This window comes from Cannabis sativa, chromosome 9 (assembly GCF_029168945.1).
Source record: "Cannabis sativa cultivar Pink pepper isolate KNU-18-1 chromosome 9, ASM2916894v1, whole genome shotgun sequence".
Lineage (NCBI taxonomy): Eukaryota > Viridiplantae > Streptophyta > Magnoliopsida > Rosales > Cannabaceae > Cannabis > Cannabis sativa.
This window is the reverse complement of record NC_083609.1, coordinates 43,414,176-43,429,671: the sequence shown is the minus strand read 5'-3', so window position 1 is coordinate 43,429,671 and position 15,496 is coordinate 43,414,176. Positions and strand designations below refer to the sequence as shown.

Genomic DNA, 15,496 nt, shown 5'->3' with positions numbered 1-15,496 from the left:
GGTGGTGTTAGAGATATTGATTCCCAATCATGAGCTGCCAGAGGAGTGGTGAGCGTATTGAATGAGAGAATCCCAATACTGATTTTGTAATCATTACCTCATTTTCCCTTGTAATAAACTTTTCTGCTAGGCATTGTATTCTGTGCCCTTTCTCTGTCACGTGTAATGCCTATATTGGTTTTTCATTTTATCGCTTGTATTCACTTTTTGCTATACAATGAAATGTAATAACACTCATGACTCTATGAACTGAGTTTTCCATTATAAACTTTTCTTTACAATCTTCACTTACTTCAGGTATCTTCACCTTTAAAGTTGAGAAATACATCAAAATTCCTCAGTACAATTTTCAAAGCTCAAAAGGCCCCTCTCTTTTCTTTCCCCGTGTGAGGAAGAGGACCACAGAATATACAGATATATTTCAATACAACAACTTGACTCGTTCTTGTGTATTTTTAAGAAAGCCAAATGGAGAAATTTCCAAACTAACCATTTCAAACACTAAAATTTATAAAATTACCTCACTAAATTTACTCTATGAGACTATAATGATCGCACACTGTAAATCTAAAGTCGTTTTGCGACCATAATGGTCGTTTATAGTCGCATAATATAATTTTGGTCATTTCTATGATCATAAAAAATTATTTTACTAATAAAAAATTTTATAAAAAGTTATGAATTTCTACTATTAATAATATTATTTGTAAATTTTTATAATATTAAAAATATAAAAGCTTTGATTAGTAATGTTTATACATAAGATTAATAAAATTCTTACAACTTATTCAGTAGAAATAAAAAGCACAAGACTAATTAAGACCTAACCTTTCCAGCTAGCATAAAAGCTTTGTAGGTAACATCCCTGACCAAAGTAAGAGGTCCATCCCAAGCATTCTCAAAGCCTTTAACCACCTCTGGGGATAACAAATCCAGACCCTGGCTCTTAGCCACATTGACAGGAGAGAAAGACCCGAACAGCTTCAAAATTCCATTCAAAGAAAGTTGTTTATGTATCTCCAAGGGCAGTGGATTCCCCTCAGAACCTAACCCAACACTCTCAAATGGAAACGACAACGTTTTGTAACCCTCATGCACGTAGTCTCTGACTTCCTTGGGCCAAAACGGCAGCAATGAGTCGTGAAATTTTTTGAAGAGGGAGTCGAATTCGGGGCTCACAGCCATGTCAAAGTAGGACCAAACAGCAAGCACTCCTCCTGGCTTGCGCAAAACCCGAGAAACAATAAAATAGAAGTGTGAAAGGTCGAACCAATGAACTGCTGTTGCAACGGTTATTAGATCCACAGAATTTTCTCCCCCAATCAACGACACTAATTCGTTGTCATTCATGGTTTGAGGAGTGGGGAGGTATCGGACTCGAGGATGGGGAGTAGCTCGCTCTAGCTGGGCCATGTTTACATCCGCTGCAATCACTTGCTTGTAGTGCTCAGACACCTGGTCATTGAAACTTTGTTACTATACATACATAAAAATTGAGGCTGTTAAAGATGATTTAGTCTAACTTCGTTAATAAAATTACACGTCATAAAAATTGAAGTTGTTAAAGACGATTTTAGTGATCTGAAAACGAGATCAACAGTGTGATATAAAAATCTTGGCCAAATGAGATCAACAATGTGAAAGGAAAAAAAATAGGAAAAAAAGGGATGGAGGCACTTCTGATCTTAGTGATCTAGAGCTAGATTTCATGTCATAGGAGTTTTTAAATTAATCAGCTGAAATCAATGACCATTATCCTTATAAGAAACTAAAACTAGCCACTTTAAATGGATGTGATAAAATCCTTTTAAAAAAAGAATATGATCCTTTAAGAGGTGTAGTTTCTATAGGAAACAGTCAAAAAACAAAAAGCTTCCACCTATATATATTTCATAAACAAAATGAATAAATCACGAGAAAGAAATAGATGATGAAGAAAAGAAAAACTAACCCCAATAGCAGCTTGGCCATTGCCCGTGCCAACGTCCCAAGCCAAGTTGTGGTGAGGAGTGAGAGCTGCCAGCTTTGAATACCATTCAAGTGGGTATGTGTTGGGTTTTATGCCCTAAATAAAACTCATTTCAATATAATTAGATTTGTTTATTAATATAGATCAGAAATAACATTTAATGGTGCATGGTTCACATGATTTATTTCATGATTATATGTACATAATGTATAAATTCATCTGAAACCCTTTTCACATACTTGATCCTGTTTATTGTGTCGTCAACACATTGGAAAGTAAACATGACTATGTGAATAAAGTTTCCTAGATTTATCAGACATAGGGTTTTACTGATATGATAATCTACAACAAGAGTTTACTTGTATTTGGAGAAATACTATGTTCTTTCCAGAACATTGGTTAAAGTAAAGCTCAGGTTGGATGCATGGAGTATGCATCGGAAGGGACCGATATTGAACTTTGACTTAGATTTAATTAAACTTACCGTAAAATCTATTCAAGTCAATATCGCCTAGTTGATCCTAGATCAAATGATCTTAATCCAGATATGATTAGGCTCAATCTTGAAAGGCTATTCGTGTTCTTTGATTTGTTAGTTAAGCCTACTTTTAGGTCAGGGTGATACGTACATTTTGGGAACACGGTAGTGCAATTGAGTGGGAGCGCTATCATAAACATGGAATCTATAGCTTCTATCTGGCGAATAGTAAGCAAAGGATGATCTCCTTCGAGCTTGACCAAACGAACATAAATGGTGGAGTACTCATTTCACATAAGCTGAAATATCATTTATACGGGGTCAAGTGTTTTAAGGAATAAATACATTGTAGGGTGTAACGGTAATTTAATCCCTTTACAGTGTAGATCATTCATATAGAGGATCATTGATCAAATTAGGATTATAACAATGGATAACTAATGATGTGTCTATATGGTGGAACATATAGAGCATTCTATATACTGAGAGTGCAATTCTAAGTTCTATGCGTGGATTCAACGAAGAATTAATAAGTTAGTGAATTTTAGTGTTAAATTCTTGATCTACTTATTGGAAGCTCGGTTATATAGACCCATGGTCCCCCCACTAGTTGAGATAATATTGCTTGTAAGACTCATGTAATTGGTTTTGATTAATCAATTATAATTCTCAAATTAGACTATGTCTATTTGTGAATTTTTCACTAAGTAAGGGCGAAATTGTAAAGAAAGAGTTTATAGGGGCATATTTGTTAATTATGATACTTTGTATGGTATTCAATTAATAAATATGATAAATGACAATATTATTTAATAATTATTTATAGTTATTAAATAGTTAGAATTGGCATTTAAATGGTTGAATTAGGAAATTGGCATTTTTGAGAAAATCAGATACAAAAGGTGTTAAAATTGCAAAATTGCAAAAAGCAAGGCCCAATCCACTAAGTTTAGGGCCAGCCACTTTTGTAGGAAATTTAAACTGATTTTTTCATTATTTTAATGCCATATAATTCAAATCTAACCCTAGTAGGAATGCTATAAATAGATAGTGAAGGCTTCAGGAAAATTACACTTTTCTTCTGACTTTTTCTATTCAGAAAAACTGAGCCTTCTCTCTCCCTATCTTTAGCTGACCACTCTCTCTCTTCTTCCTTGATAATTTCGAAATCCTTAGTGTATGAGTAGTGCCCACACACATCAAGTGATACCTCAATCATAGTGAGGAAGATCGTGAAGAAAGATCATCAGCAAAGGAGTTTCAGCATCAAAGATTCAGAGAAAGAGATCCAGGTTCAGATATTGATAATGCTCTGCTACAGAAAGGAATCAAGGGCTAGATATCTGAACGGAAGGAGTCATTATATTCCGCTGCACCCAATGTAAGGTTTCTTAAACTTTATATGTGTTTATTTTATCGTTTTAGAAAGTTCATATTTAGGATGTTAATAAACATACTTGTGAGTAGATCTAAGATCCTGGTAAAATAATTTCCAACAACTGGCCTCAGAGCCATGGTAATTGATTTACTTACATGTAATTTGGACTTTAAAACGATTGTTTGTATGTTCTTTGGATGGTATCATGTTGTATTGAGTGTTATTTGATGATTGATTGATGTTTGTGAAATTTTCGTGAAAAATTATTGTGATTTCGATTCTGGAATTATTTTTATTGGATAGTATGGAAAAAATTAAGCAAGTTAGCCTTTTACAGAACTCAATTTGGATTTTATTTGAATTAGTTATGATTTTTTGAAGATTTGACAAAATCGGGGCTGTGCTGATAGTTTCCTGCGATCGCAGAACTGTCCGTACAGTTTCGGATTTTTTCCTTTTTCTTCAATTTTTCATACTTTTTCATGGAATTAACTTCCAATTTTCTGTATGGTTTTGTATATATACTATTACTATTCCTAATTCAATTCTAATTATCATTTTGAATTAATTTAATTTTTTTTAAAATTAATTCAAGATATTAGTGTAATTTGAATTCGAATAGAATTAGTATTTATCTTTTTGCTTAAAAATCTATCTTATTTTTAAATTTGATTATATTTTTTTTAAATTTAAGGTCAGATTTTTTAGATATTTATAATATCTTTTAAGATATTTATAATATCTTTTAAGATATTTTAAAAATATCTTTTAAGATATTTATAAAATCTTTTAAGATATTTTAAAATATCTTATCTTTTAAGATATTTAAAAATATCTTATCTTTTAAGTTTTTTTTTAAATCTTTTTAAGATATTTTGACCTTATTTAAATTTAAAATAGATATTTATAATCATGTAATTTTAAATAGATATAAGATAAAAAGTAGGTTTAATTTTAAATTTTTTTATTTTCGAAATTTAATTTTAAATTCCGAAATTAATTCTTTTTTAAATTATTTTTCGAATATTAAATTTTTTTTTAATTTAATTATTTATTTATTCGAAATTATTTATTTAAAATTAAATAAATCCTACTTCCAACTATCCAGCTAACCCTGTTGCAGGAGTATGTGTTTTAGCTTGTTTGTAAGTTTTCAAAACCTATTATTACTTGATTGCAAATAGCCATGGTTACTTTTTGCCAGATCTAATGATCTGATGGCTCCCTTGGTCAAGTTAATAATTTGTAACAGGTAAATTTTACAATCTTCTTTCATCTGTGTATGACCTAGCAACATGATAGGACCCATCCAAAGTGTGCCTGTGTGAGCCTATGTGTTTAATTTCATTATAGATGCATATAGGTTGTTGTTGCTAAAATAAATTATCATAGTTCTTGATAGAATTTATTTAGGCCCATTTAGTTATTGGGCTTATTCAATGAATAACAGTTGTTCTTATTAAGGTTAAATTCCTCTCTTTTGGGCCTTGTGTGAGAGTTGGGAGCCATAGAAGTGGGTACGACATACTGAACCCAGCACCCCCTCACACAAACCACCCCAATTGTGAAGGCCCATTTGCCTGATTTGAATGACTGTACTAGGTTAATTAAACTAGTTTAACCTAATAAAATTGATTAGCAACATAATTAATTTCATTTATTTTGAAATTAATTTAAGAAAAATATAGTTTAAGGAATTTTATATTCTAAGCTAAACTATATGTATTTTCTTGTATTTAATTAAATATAGAATTATAACCATCTAGATTCTTTCTGGAACTTAATTTAAATTTTTCATTAAATATTCCTATTTAAGTTGATATTTAGTTATCTTCAACTAACCAACTTAAATCTGAATATCTTTTGAATTTCAAATTTCAAAATTAAGTTGAGGAATTTTAGGCATTGGTTATTAAGATTCTTTAGATATTTTTTTAAGTTAATATCTTTTCGAATATTAACTTAAAATGGAATATTTTCAAATTAAGTGGTTACAACTTAATTTTTGATATTTAATTAAATTTAAATTTGAAAAATATTTAGGTTCTAGATTTTTTCTAATACAACTTAAATTAGATATTTTTTCAAATTTTGTAGAAAAGATACTTAGTCAAATAAGATATTTTCTAGATAGTTATTTCTAGACTACTTATTATTTCTAATATTAAATAGGAAAATATTATAAATTGTGAAATTAATTATTTATATAATTAATTTTGGTACAATTTATTTTAAGTATATTTTTCCTAGTATTAAACTAGAGATTAATAATTAAGCCTTCTCTACACTTAATTATTTATTTCTTGAATTTAATACATTTAATTAATTTGAAAATAAAATATCTAAGTTGATTTAATCATCATACTTAAATATTTCTTTTTTCATGACATTTAATTAAATAGAAAATTATTTTTAGTTGAAATTTATTTTTTCAACTAAATTTAAATAATTTTCAAAATATATTTTTTTTATTTTATTAATCAATTTTCGAAATTGCATTTCTTAAATGCTAGAATTTCGAATTTTATCTTGAAAAATAGATTAAGTTGTCAATTAATTATTTATTTTAATTAATTCTTGGATCAACTTAAATCAATGATTTTTTTCATTTATTGATTAATTTAAAATAAATTAAATTAAAGTATATTATTAGAAATTGAATTAATTAGTCAAAGAAAAATCTAGATAGATGATATTTTTGCTTGAAGTATTTTTCTAGTGTATTTAATTAAATAGAAAATTAATATTTAAGTTGATTTTCATCATTATACTTAAATATTTGAAATTTTTCTTATATATTTAATTAAATAGGAAAATTATATTTTTTGTTGTAAATTAATTTTATTAATTAATTTTGGGCCAACATTAAATTAGAATAATTTTTCCAAGATTTATTTTTTATTTTAATATGCATTTTTCGAAAATTGTATTCTTAAATACTTTAATTTTTCGAAATGCAATATATATTTATAGAAAATTAAATTTGAGTTGTAAATTAATTTAAATTAATTTTGTAACAACTTAAATTGAATATTTTTCTAAATATTTATTGGAAATTATTACTAAGATGGAAATAATTCATATTATTTTCATATCCATCTAAGTAAAATTTATAAATATTAAATTAAAATTTATATTTAGAATTTTTCATTCTAAATTGGAAATTTTAAATAAATATATATTTAAAATAAATAGATTAAATAAAGAGAATCAAAGAAAATACAACTCACTTTAAATAATGAGCTTGATTATTATTAAGATATTCGATCTCCATTGTTGGTCTTACAAAAGTTAAATGTTTTCAATATAACCTCGAGACGCTAGACTTCGTCCCCCTATGGATGGTTATTCGTTGAACGCATTTAACACCGTAAGATTTCATTTGATAAGTGTTTTGTAAGTTTTCGTCTCTATTAGACTCTCCCCTACGGTGACTACTTAGAGATAAACTTATGAAACATGAAACAATGGTGAAGCTCATAAAATGAGAATAACCTTGACTCTCGCCTACGGGACAACGTTGGATTCTTATTTTGATCGAATAAAAGGTTGCTAGAATGGTTTCTATTTTAGATGAGCTGACAACTCTATTCAATAAATGATGCTTTGACTCTCGCCTACCTGGACACTGTATCAGTTTGTTGAAAACCTTGGAAATTATTTAGGATTGTAAGTTTTAGTATTTTCACTTGTCATTCCTACTTGCTATATGCTTATAATTTCTGAATTGTGTATGAATTTATATTGAACCATGTTATTTTCTGTTATTAAGTTGTAGTTTAATTTCGAATCTTCATTGTTGGTCTAACTTGGCTTGTTTATCTAATGAGATAAATCCCTAGTGGATTTTCACCATTAGACATACATAATAGTGTTAGATTTCGAAAGATAAATATTGTACATGCGACATCTAGCTGTTCATCAATTGATGACACCTTAGACTAATATTTTTACGATATGAAACAAGAAGATTATATAAATAAGATTACTTTGACTTTCGCTAATCGAAGCATCGTTGGATTCTTATTTTAAACGAAATTATCCTAATTCCTCTTAGCTTATTCATTTCGAATTAGCTTTCAAAACATATCATTGGATGAATGGTCTATAAATCATTTCATGTCATTTTATATGACGCATATGATTATAATCCCGAAATTCTATTCCCAATTGATATAAATCCTCAATCTTAGAAATCTCCTACTTGTATGGGCAAATCTGACTTAGAGTTTGTATTAGTAGTGCTGGTCCAAGATAGAATTACTCATTATATTTGGTATAAATTTAAGTCTTTGACTTTAATTTTAGATTCCAAATAGAAATTTTCTTAAATTTCTAATTCCAGAATACAATACAGTTACACTTTCTCAAGTGTTTAATATCCATCTTTTATTAATGGATTAAAACTGTATGGAATGTGAGTTAGGTATTCTGTGACCAGGATCCACTTGAAGTATTCTAAGAACTCTTTGATGTAACTAAACCTATATCATCCAAAGACACTACCACATTTTTTTTAATCTATGGCATTTGTATCTTGTTCATAGTGGTTTTGACAAGATCAATCTCTGCAAAGAGTTAATATGCCTATATCCACTGAAAGTAGTTCATCTCATTCGCAGATGGATGTACATTCAGGGGTGGATATGAGTTTTTCGTTGTATTCTTAAAACGATAACTCTAGATTATACCTTATGCAAAGAAATTTGAAATGTTTGAAAAATTTCATCAATTTCTAGCAATGGTTAAACACCATTAAGGTATGTGGTTAAAGATCTTGCGAACTGATAGGGGTGGAGAAATAGTTAGTAGATATGCAGTTCAAAGATCATTACATTGATTTTTGAATTATATCCAAACTTACCTCCCCAGAAATTTCGAGTTGCATGTTGATGATTAGTTACTAGTCGTTGCCTAATTCCTTCTATGGTAATACAATTTCAGAATGATGTAATGGTTGTATACTTAATGTAAATCATTACTAGATTCATGGATGACCTAATCAAAATCTTAAGAAAAGCTAGAACCATTAACCATGGTTTGTTAGCTATTCTAAGTGATTAGGGGTGGACCATCCCATTGTCAATAGATAAGAAAGTTTTTGTTCAAACAAATACTACTTTTCTAAGATAATGACTAAGTCTGAAAACAAGTAGCAAATAAAGGAGATATTTAATTCTTGATTCCAAAAGTGTTCTATCATCTTATATAACATATGATGATCCCACTGCCTCTGTTGTCTTGTCACAACCGAAGAGATCAATACCATTTAGTTTTCTTAGACATAATTCACGGTGCCTTGTCGTAGTGGGAGAGTTTCTAGGAACTCACCTTCTTATGACTTGGGAGACACTAGTGATTAAAATCCATTGTGAGTTTAAACAAGTAATGGATTGTCAAGATAAGAAACTAAGAAGAAAGCCAATAGAACTATGGTTTAATCCATTCACATGGAGTAACCTAAAGTTTTCTATTACAAGGACATAAAAGGAAATTTTAGTTAATAAGTCTATTCTATGGACTTAACAAACTTCCTGTTCCTAGCATTATAGGTTTGAGTTTATCTAAACCTATGGCTTATGGTATACCTGGTAATTACTTACTCTAATGCAAGCAACTTACTTTAGTAAAATGCTGAAGCATTTTCTTTCTAATGGCAATCTATAGAAGCTTCACAACTTCTTAGGTATAGATTTTATTTATCTAAGGAAAAGTCTTAACTATTCCAGAAAAGATAAAGCCATGAAAGAATTTCTTATATCAACAGTGAGAGGTCTTAGATATGCTTTTGTATGCCTTAGACCAGACATTTGCTGTTGAGTGGGAGTAATGAGTAGGTATCAGATTAATCCAGGAGAAGAACATTGGAAGACAATCAAGTAAATTTTAAGATTAAGAAGAGGAACTATATGTTAGTCTATAAGGGTGTGTTTAAAACTCTTAGACTACACCATATCAGATTTCGAAATTTGCCTATGTGCTAGTAAATCTTTCTGATAAGATGGTGGTTACTCTGGGGGTGGAATAGTGATTTTGGAGAAGTGTAAAAACCTATCTGAATTCTCTAAGTCTACCAGAGAGAGACTGAATGTTAAAGCTGCAGGAAAGTTACTTATTCAGTCTAAGGAAAGTTCTATACATCTTTGGCACCATTCCAAATTGCCTTAAACTACTAGTGTTAATTTCCTGATTAACCAAAAGTAGTTGCCAAAGGTATAGAATCCAGTATCCCAAGAGAGTAGACATATAGAGAGGAATTTCACATTATCAATGATTTTGTGATTAAAGGAAGAGTAATGGTGGAGAAAAGGTTGTGGTTAATTCAACCTTTCAGATCCTATTACGAGGAGTTTACTACTACTACACTTGATTTGCATATCAAGGTGTTGAGATTATTTGAAACGCACTTTTTGTTTTATATTAGTGCAAGTGGGAGTTTGTTGGGTTTTATGCCCTAAATAAAACTCATTTCAATATAATTAGATTTGTTTATTAATATAGATCAGAAATAACATTTAATGGTGCATGGTTCACATGATTTATTTCATGATTATATGTACATAATGTATAAATTCATCTGAAACCCTTTTCACATACTTGATCCTGTTTATTGTGTCGTCAACACATTGGAAAGTAAACATGACTATGTGAATAAAGTTTCCTAGATTTATCAGACATAGGGTTTTACTGATATGATAATCTACAACAAGAGTTTACTTGTATTTGGAGAAATACTATGTTCTTTCCAGAACATTGGTTAAAGTAAAGCTCAGGTTGGATGCATGGAGTATGCATCGGAAGGGACCGATATTGAACTTTGACTTAGATTTAATTAAACTTACCGTAAAATCTATTCAAGTCAATATCGCCTAGTTGATCCTAGATCAAATGATCTTAATCCAGATATGATTAGGCTCAATCTTGAAAGGCTATTCGTGTTCTTTGATTTGTTAGTTAAGCCTACTTTTAGGTCAGGGTGATACGTACATTTTGGGAACACGGTAGTGCAATTGAGTGGGAGCGCTATCATAAACATGGAATCTATAGCTTCTATCTGGCGAATAGTAAGCAAAGGATGATCTCCTTCGAGCTTGACCAAACGAACATAAATGGTGGAGTACTCATTTCACATAAGCTGAAATATCATTTATACGGGGTCAAGTGTTTTAAGGAATAACTACATTGTAGGGTGTAACGGTAATTTAATCCCTTTACAGTGTAGATCATTCATATAGAGGATCATTGATCAAATTAGGATTATAACAATGGATAACTAATGATGTGTCTATATGGTGGAACATATAGAGCATTCTATATACTGAGAGTGCAATTCTAAGTTCTATGCGTGGATTCAACGAAGAATTAATAAGTTAGTGAATTTTAGTGTTAAATTCTTGATCTACTTATTGGAAGCTCGGTTATATAGACCCATGGTCCCCCCACTAGTTGAGATAATATTGCTTGTAAGACTCATGTAATTGGTTTTGATTAATCAATTATAATTCTCAAATTAGACTATGTCTATTTGTGAATTTTTCACTAAGTAAGGGCGAAATTGTAAAGAAAGAGTTTATAGGGGCATATTTGTTAATTATGATACTTTGTATGGTATTCAATTAATAAATATGATAAATGACAATATTATTTAATAATTATTTATAGTTATTAAATAGTTAGAATTGGCATTTAAATGGTTGAATTAGGAAATTGGCATTTTTGAGAAAATCAGATACAAAAGGTGTTAAAATTGCAAAATTGCAAAAAGCAAGGCCCAATCCACTAAGTTTAGGGCCAGCCACTTTTGTAGGAAATTTAAACTGATTTTTTCATTATTTTAATGCCATATAATTCAAATCTAACCCTAGTAGGAATGCTATAAATAGATAGTGAAGGCTTCAGGAAAATTACACTTTTCTTCTGACTTTTTCTATTCAGAAAAACTGAGCCTTCTCTCTCCCTATCTTTAGCTGACCACTCTCTCTCTTCTTCCTTGATAATTTCGAAATCCTTAGTGTATGAGTAGTGCCCACACACATCAAGTGATACCTCAATCATAGTGAGGAAGATCGTGAAGAAAGATCATCAGCAAAGGAGTTTCAGCATCAAAGATTCAGAGAAAGAGATCCAGGTTCAGATATTGATAATGCTCGCTACGTAAAGGAATCAAGGGCTAGATATCTGAACGGAAGGAGTCATTATATTCCGCTGCACCCAATGTAAGGTTTCTTAAACTTTATATGTGTTTATTTTATCGTTTTAGAAAGTTCATATTTAGGATGTTAATAAACATACTTGTGAGTAGATCTAAGATCCTGGTAAAATAATTTCCAACAGTATGTTGGCCGAGCTTCCATGTACGTATCAGGTTCATACAACCCAACAGTCCCCACCATTATTTAAACTTTCCTGCTTCTTTGCGCTTATTTGTATTTTTAGGTGTGATTCTGAAATAAAAGTTTGGATTTAGTGTCAAAACTATTTTATTTATCTTAACAAATGTTATGTGATATTAAGTTTTGAATTACCTATAAATTTAGTTAAATAAAAATTAGAACTATTACATTGATTAAATTCACAAGTTTTTGTTCTATCACACCATCTTTCATTATCTAAACTTGCATGTATTCCTTTTTTGGAATCATCATGAAAGAGACCATTAAACAAAAAGCTTCGGGCCATAATGCATGATCCTCAACATCTAATTTCTTTTTTTATACTTTTTTGTTAAAGGTAAACGAAAAATATCCATTAATAGGTAAATCGAAGAAAGTCCAAAAATCTTAATAGCATCTTCAACTAAAAGCCCACTAAACTGCCAGCAATAAAGCATCAAAAGATTGCAAAAAATGCCTAAGTTTCCAATCTGATTGAACAACTGCCAACTCTACCCGATCAATGACTATGAGTCAGAGATCTTCCAATAAAAATTGAGTAATAACAACTCTATAATTCAATCTAGAATAAAAGGAAATAACAAGACGGCCAACTATGTTTCTATCAATTCCACAACAGGATTGAATAGCAAAGCCCAGGGATCCCAAATCAGATCGGCAAGGATGGGAATGAACATCCCCCTTTTTGAGCCAATTCTTGGTTCTTGGCATTCATATAAGCTGACCTTCCATAATGACAATCAGAGTTTTACAGTCATAACTATTAACCCTCTCCCATACAAATAAACAAACAAGTATCACTACAACAAACTAAATGTCAAAAACAATATATACCATGTTGTAAAGCAATGCAATTAATTCTTCACGCACAAATCAATTCTATTTATATGTATCTATATTAGAAGCAATGTTCCTAGAAAAAATGAGATACCTATTTAGAGATCAACAACAATTTCATGTCCCTAATGCAAATCAAATCTAAAAATGTTCAAACAACACGTTTTCATACATGTGTAACATGCTGGAGCATAAAAATACTCTTTAAATTGTGTAACATTTTAATTACACAAATTAGCTTGACTGACAAGAGCTATGTGCTTGCAGAGGGGGAAAGGAGATTAACTATGAAACTCCCTTTTCGGGCTAAGAAAAAAAAATGAAAAATAAGCTTTAAAACCATTACAGATGCAAAAGGACTGTAGGGATAGCTACATATAAATATATATTATGTGGTGGACAGTAAGTCAAATACGTCCAAAGCAAGAGGCTATATATATATTTATATATATATTTATATATGAGATGAAAGAGGAGCAATACCAATGAACAGAATCACCACAAAGCATATCCTTTCATACATTTATCATTACTTTTATTATGTACTTCGTTTTAAACTTATATAGATACATGTAGATTGAAGTCCTTAATTTGACTGCCAACCAAACCTAGATGTCATTGTGTCAAGTGTCAACTGTCAAAGCATTCAACAAACTATTCACATGGTGATTCACCCAATTGTGATTCATCACACTCCCATGCAAACATTGCAGTAAAGTTCTTTTTAACTTATTAATATTTTATTTGAAGAAAAGATTTTATTAACTCATAAGATTAAAGAATACACAAATTGGAATAGCATCAAGCCCAGATACAGAGGGATCCCTGGCCACTAGACTAGTGTCTTGTAAAGTAAATGCCAACTTAGCTAAACAGTTGGCTGTGGTATGACATTCCTATAGCAGTGCACAAAAGAACAGAAGAAAGTCTTTGGCCAAATATTATTTCAAATGAAGATAGGCCCAAATACCATGCTATTGGTATGGCTTTCCTATATGATCATGAAACAATTAATAACAGATAAAGATGATTAATATCTTTTCGCACACGGTAAAAACAAAGTGTTTAAGAGATGAATGAATTGTAATCGTCTTAAAATCTTTAAAATAAAAGAGAGCTTCCATTGCCACCCCCAACAACGACATACACAAATCAAAAAGTATATTTTACATGAGAAAAAATAAATAAATCTACAACAGAATCAAACTTCAAACCCAAAAGGCCAAAAGTGATACCTTAAATGGTTGATGGCAGAGGAGAGGGAGATCTGGAAGTGGAGTCACCAGGAAGTTAGGAGGGGCAGTGGGTCGCCGTTGACGGGGGCAGAAAAGCTCTTGCACGAATTAGGGCGCACAAAATTGAAAACATTCAACCATGCCAACCCAAATTTTTGTAGTAATGGGCTATGTTATGTCATGACTGCTTGAGCTGATACCATTTAAGATGAGTTGAGCTGACTCTACCTCCATAACCCTATCCAAGCCACTAAGGCTAGTGGTGAGGGAAGGATCGAAAAAAAGGAGAGGTCATGAGTTCGAACTGAGGACGTTTAAGTTATTAAGCTAATATATGATTGTAAAAATCATTACCCTACACTCAAAAAAAACTCCATAACCCTATCCAACTGTTCTAAAGTAAATTTAAGACAGCTTTTATACATAAAATATATTTTACATTTTAATAAATAAATTATATTATTATAATAAAACTAACTAAAACACATAACATGTACATTCTACTTCTATCAACAAGTTTAATGTGATAATTAATCACTATTTTTGTTATCCATACAATACTACCACTACCACTTGGAATTTTTTAAAGCACAATATTTACATACTAATACGCAGATATATTTTTATGCACTAAATTAAATCATTTTATATTGTTTGTAATTGTAACATAAATATTAAAGCCTAAAATATTACTCCCAACTCCATGAACTCAACCAAACCCAAATCCAATCTAACTCAACTCAACCCCCTTATCTTATATACTAAGTAGAGTTAAATTGTACAATAATAAAAATAAATTGAATGATTTATAATTTTTCTAAAAGACAATAATTGAATTGACTCATTAAAATACCTCTTTAATATAGTCAATCCAACCCAACCTAAACCATCTGCACCCCTAACAAGAATGGTGGAGCAGAGAAAAATGAGAAAAATAGAAAAACAACATTTTACATCGAAGTCTTCATAGAATTAATAAGACTCTTTTATACTTTTAATAAAAATTTTAATAGTTTAAAATATTAAAAATAAAATTTAAATATTTTATTATATGTTTAACTATTTTTCCTCATACACCATGGACTAAAATGTTTTATATTTTAATATAACTTTTTTTTTATTGTTTCATTTAAACTTTTATAATTGACTTTTTATTTATTTATACAGATAAAAACAGCATAATCTCGAAATGAAAACAACTTTTTT

General features: G+C 30.1%; 1 protein-coding gene across 2 annotated transcripts; it reads right to left on the bottom strand.

The window, feature by feature from the left end:
* Window positions 1–689: 689 nt before the first annotated feature.
* Window positions 690–14,722, bottom strand: LOC115710581 (uncharacterized). 2 transcript variants are annotated; one of them, XM_030638944.2, is made up of 5 exons: window positions 14,291–14,722; window positions 12,303–12,350; window positions 12,165–12,201; window positions 1,952–2,050; window positions 690–1,455 (listed from the first exon to the last, which is right to left on the bottom strand). In XM_030638944.2, coding segments are annotated over exons 2-5 (777 nt in total). In that variant the 5' UTR covers window positions 12,305–12,350; window positions 14,291–14,722; the 3' UTR covers window positions 690–816. The 2 variants fall into 2 exon arrangements, with proteins under 2 accessions (XP_030494804.2, XP_030494800.2); XM_030638940.2 differs by lacking the exon at window positions 12,303–12,350 and having other exon boundaries at window positions 12,165–12,269; window positions 14,291–14,720.
* Window positions 14,723–15,496: the final 774 nt, after the last annotated feature.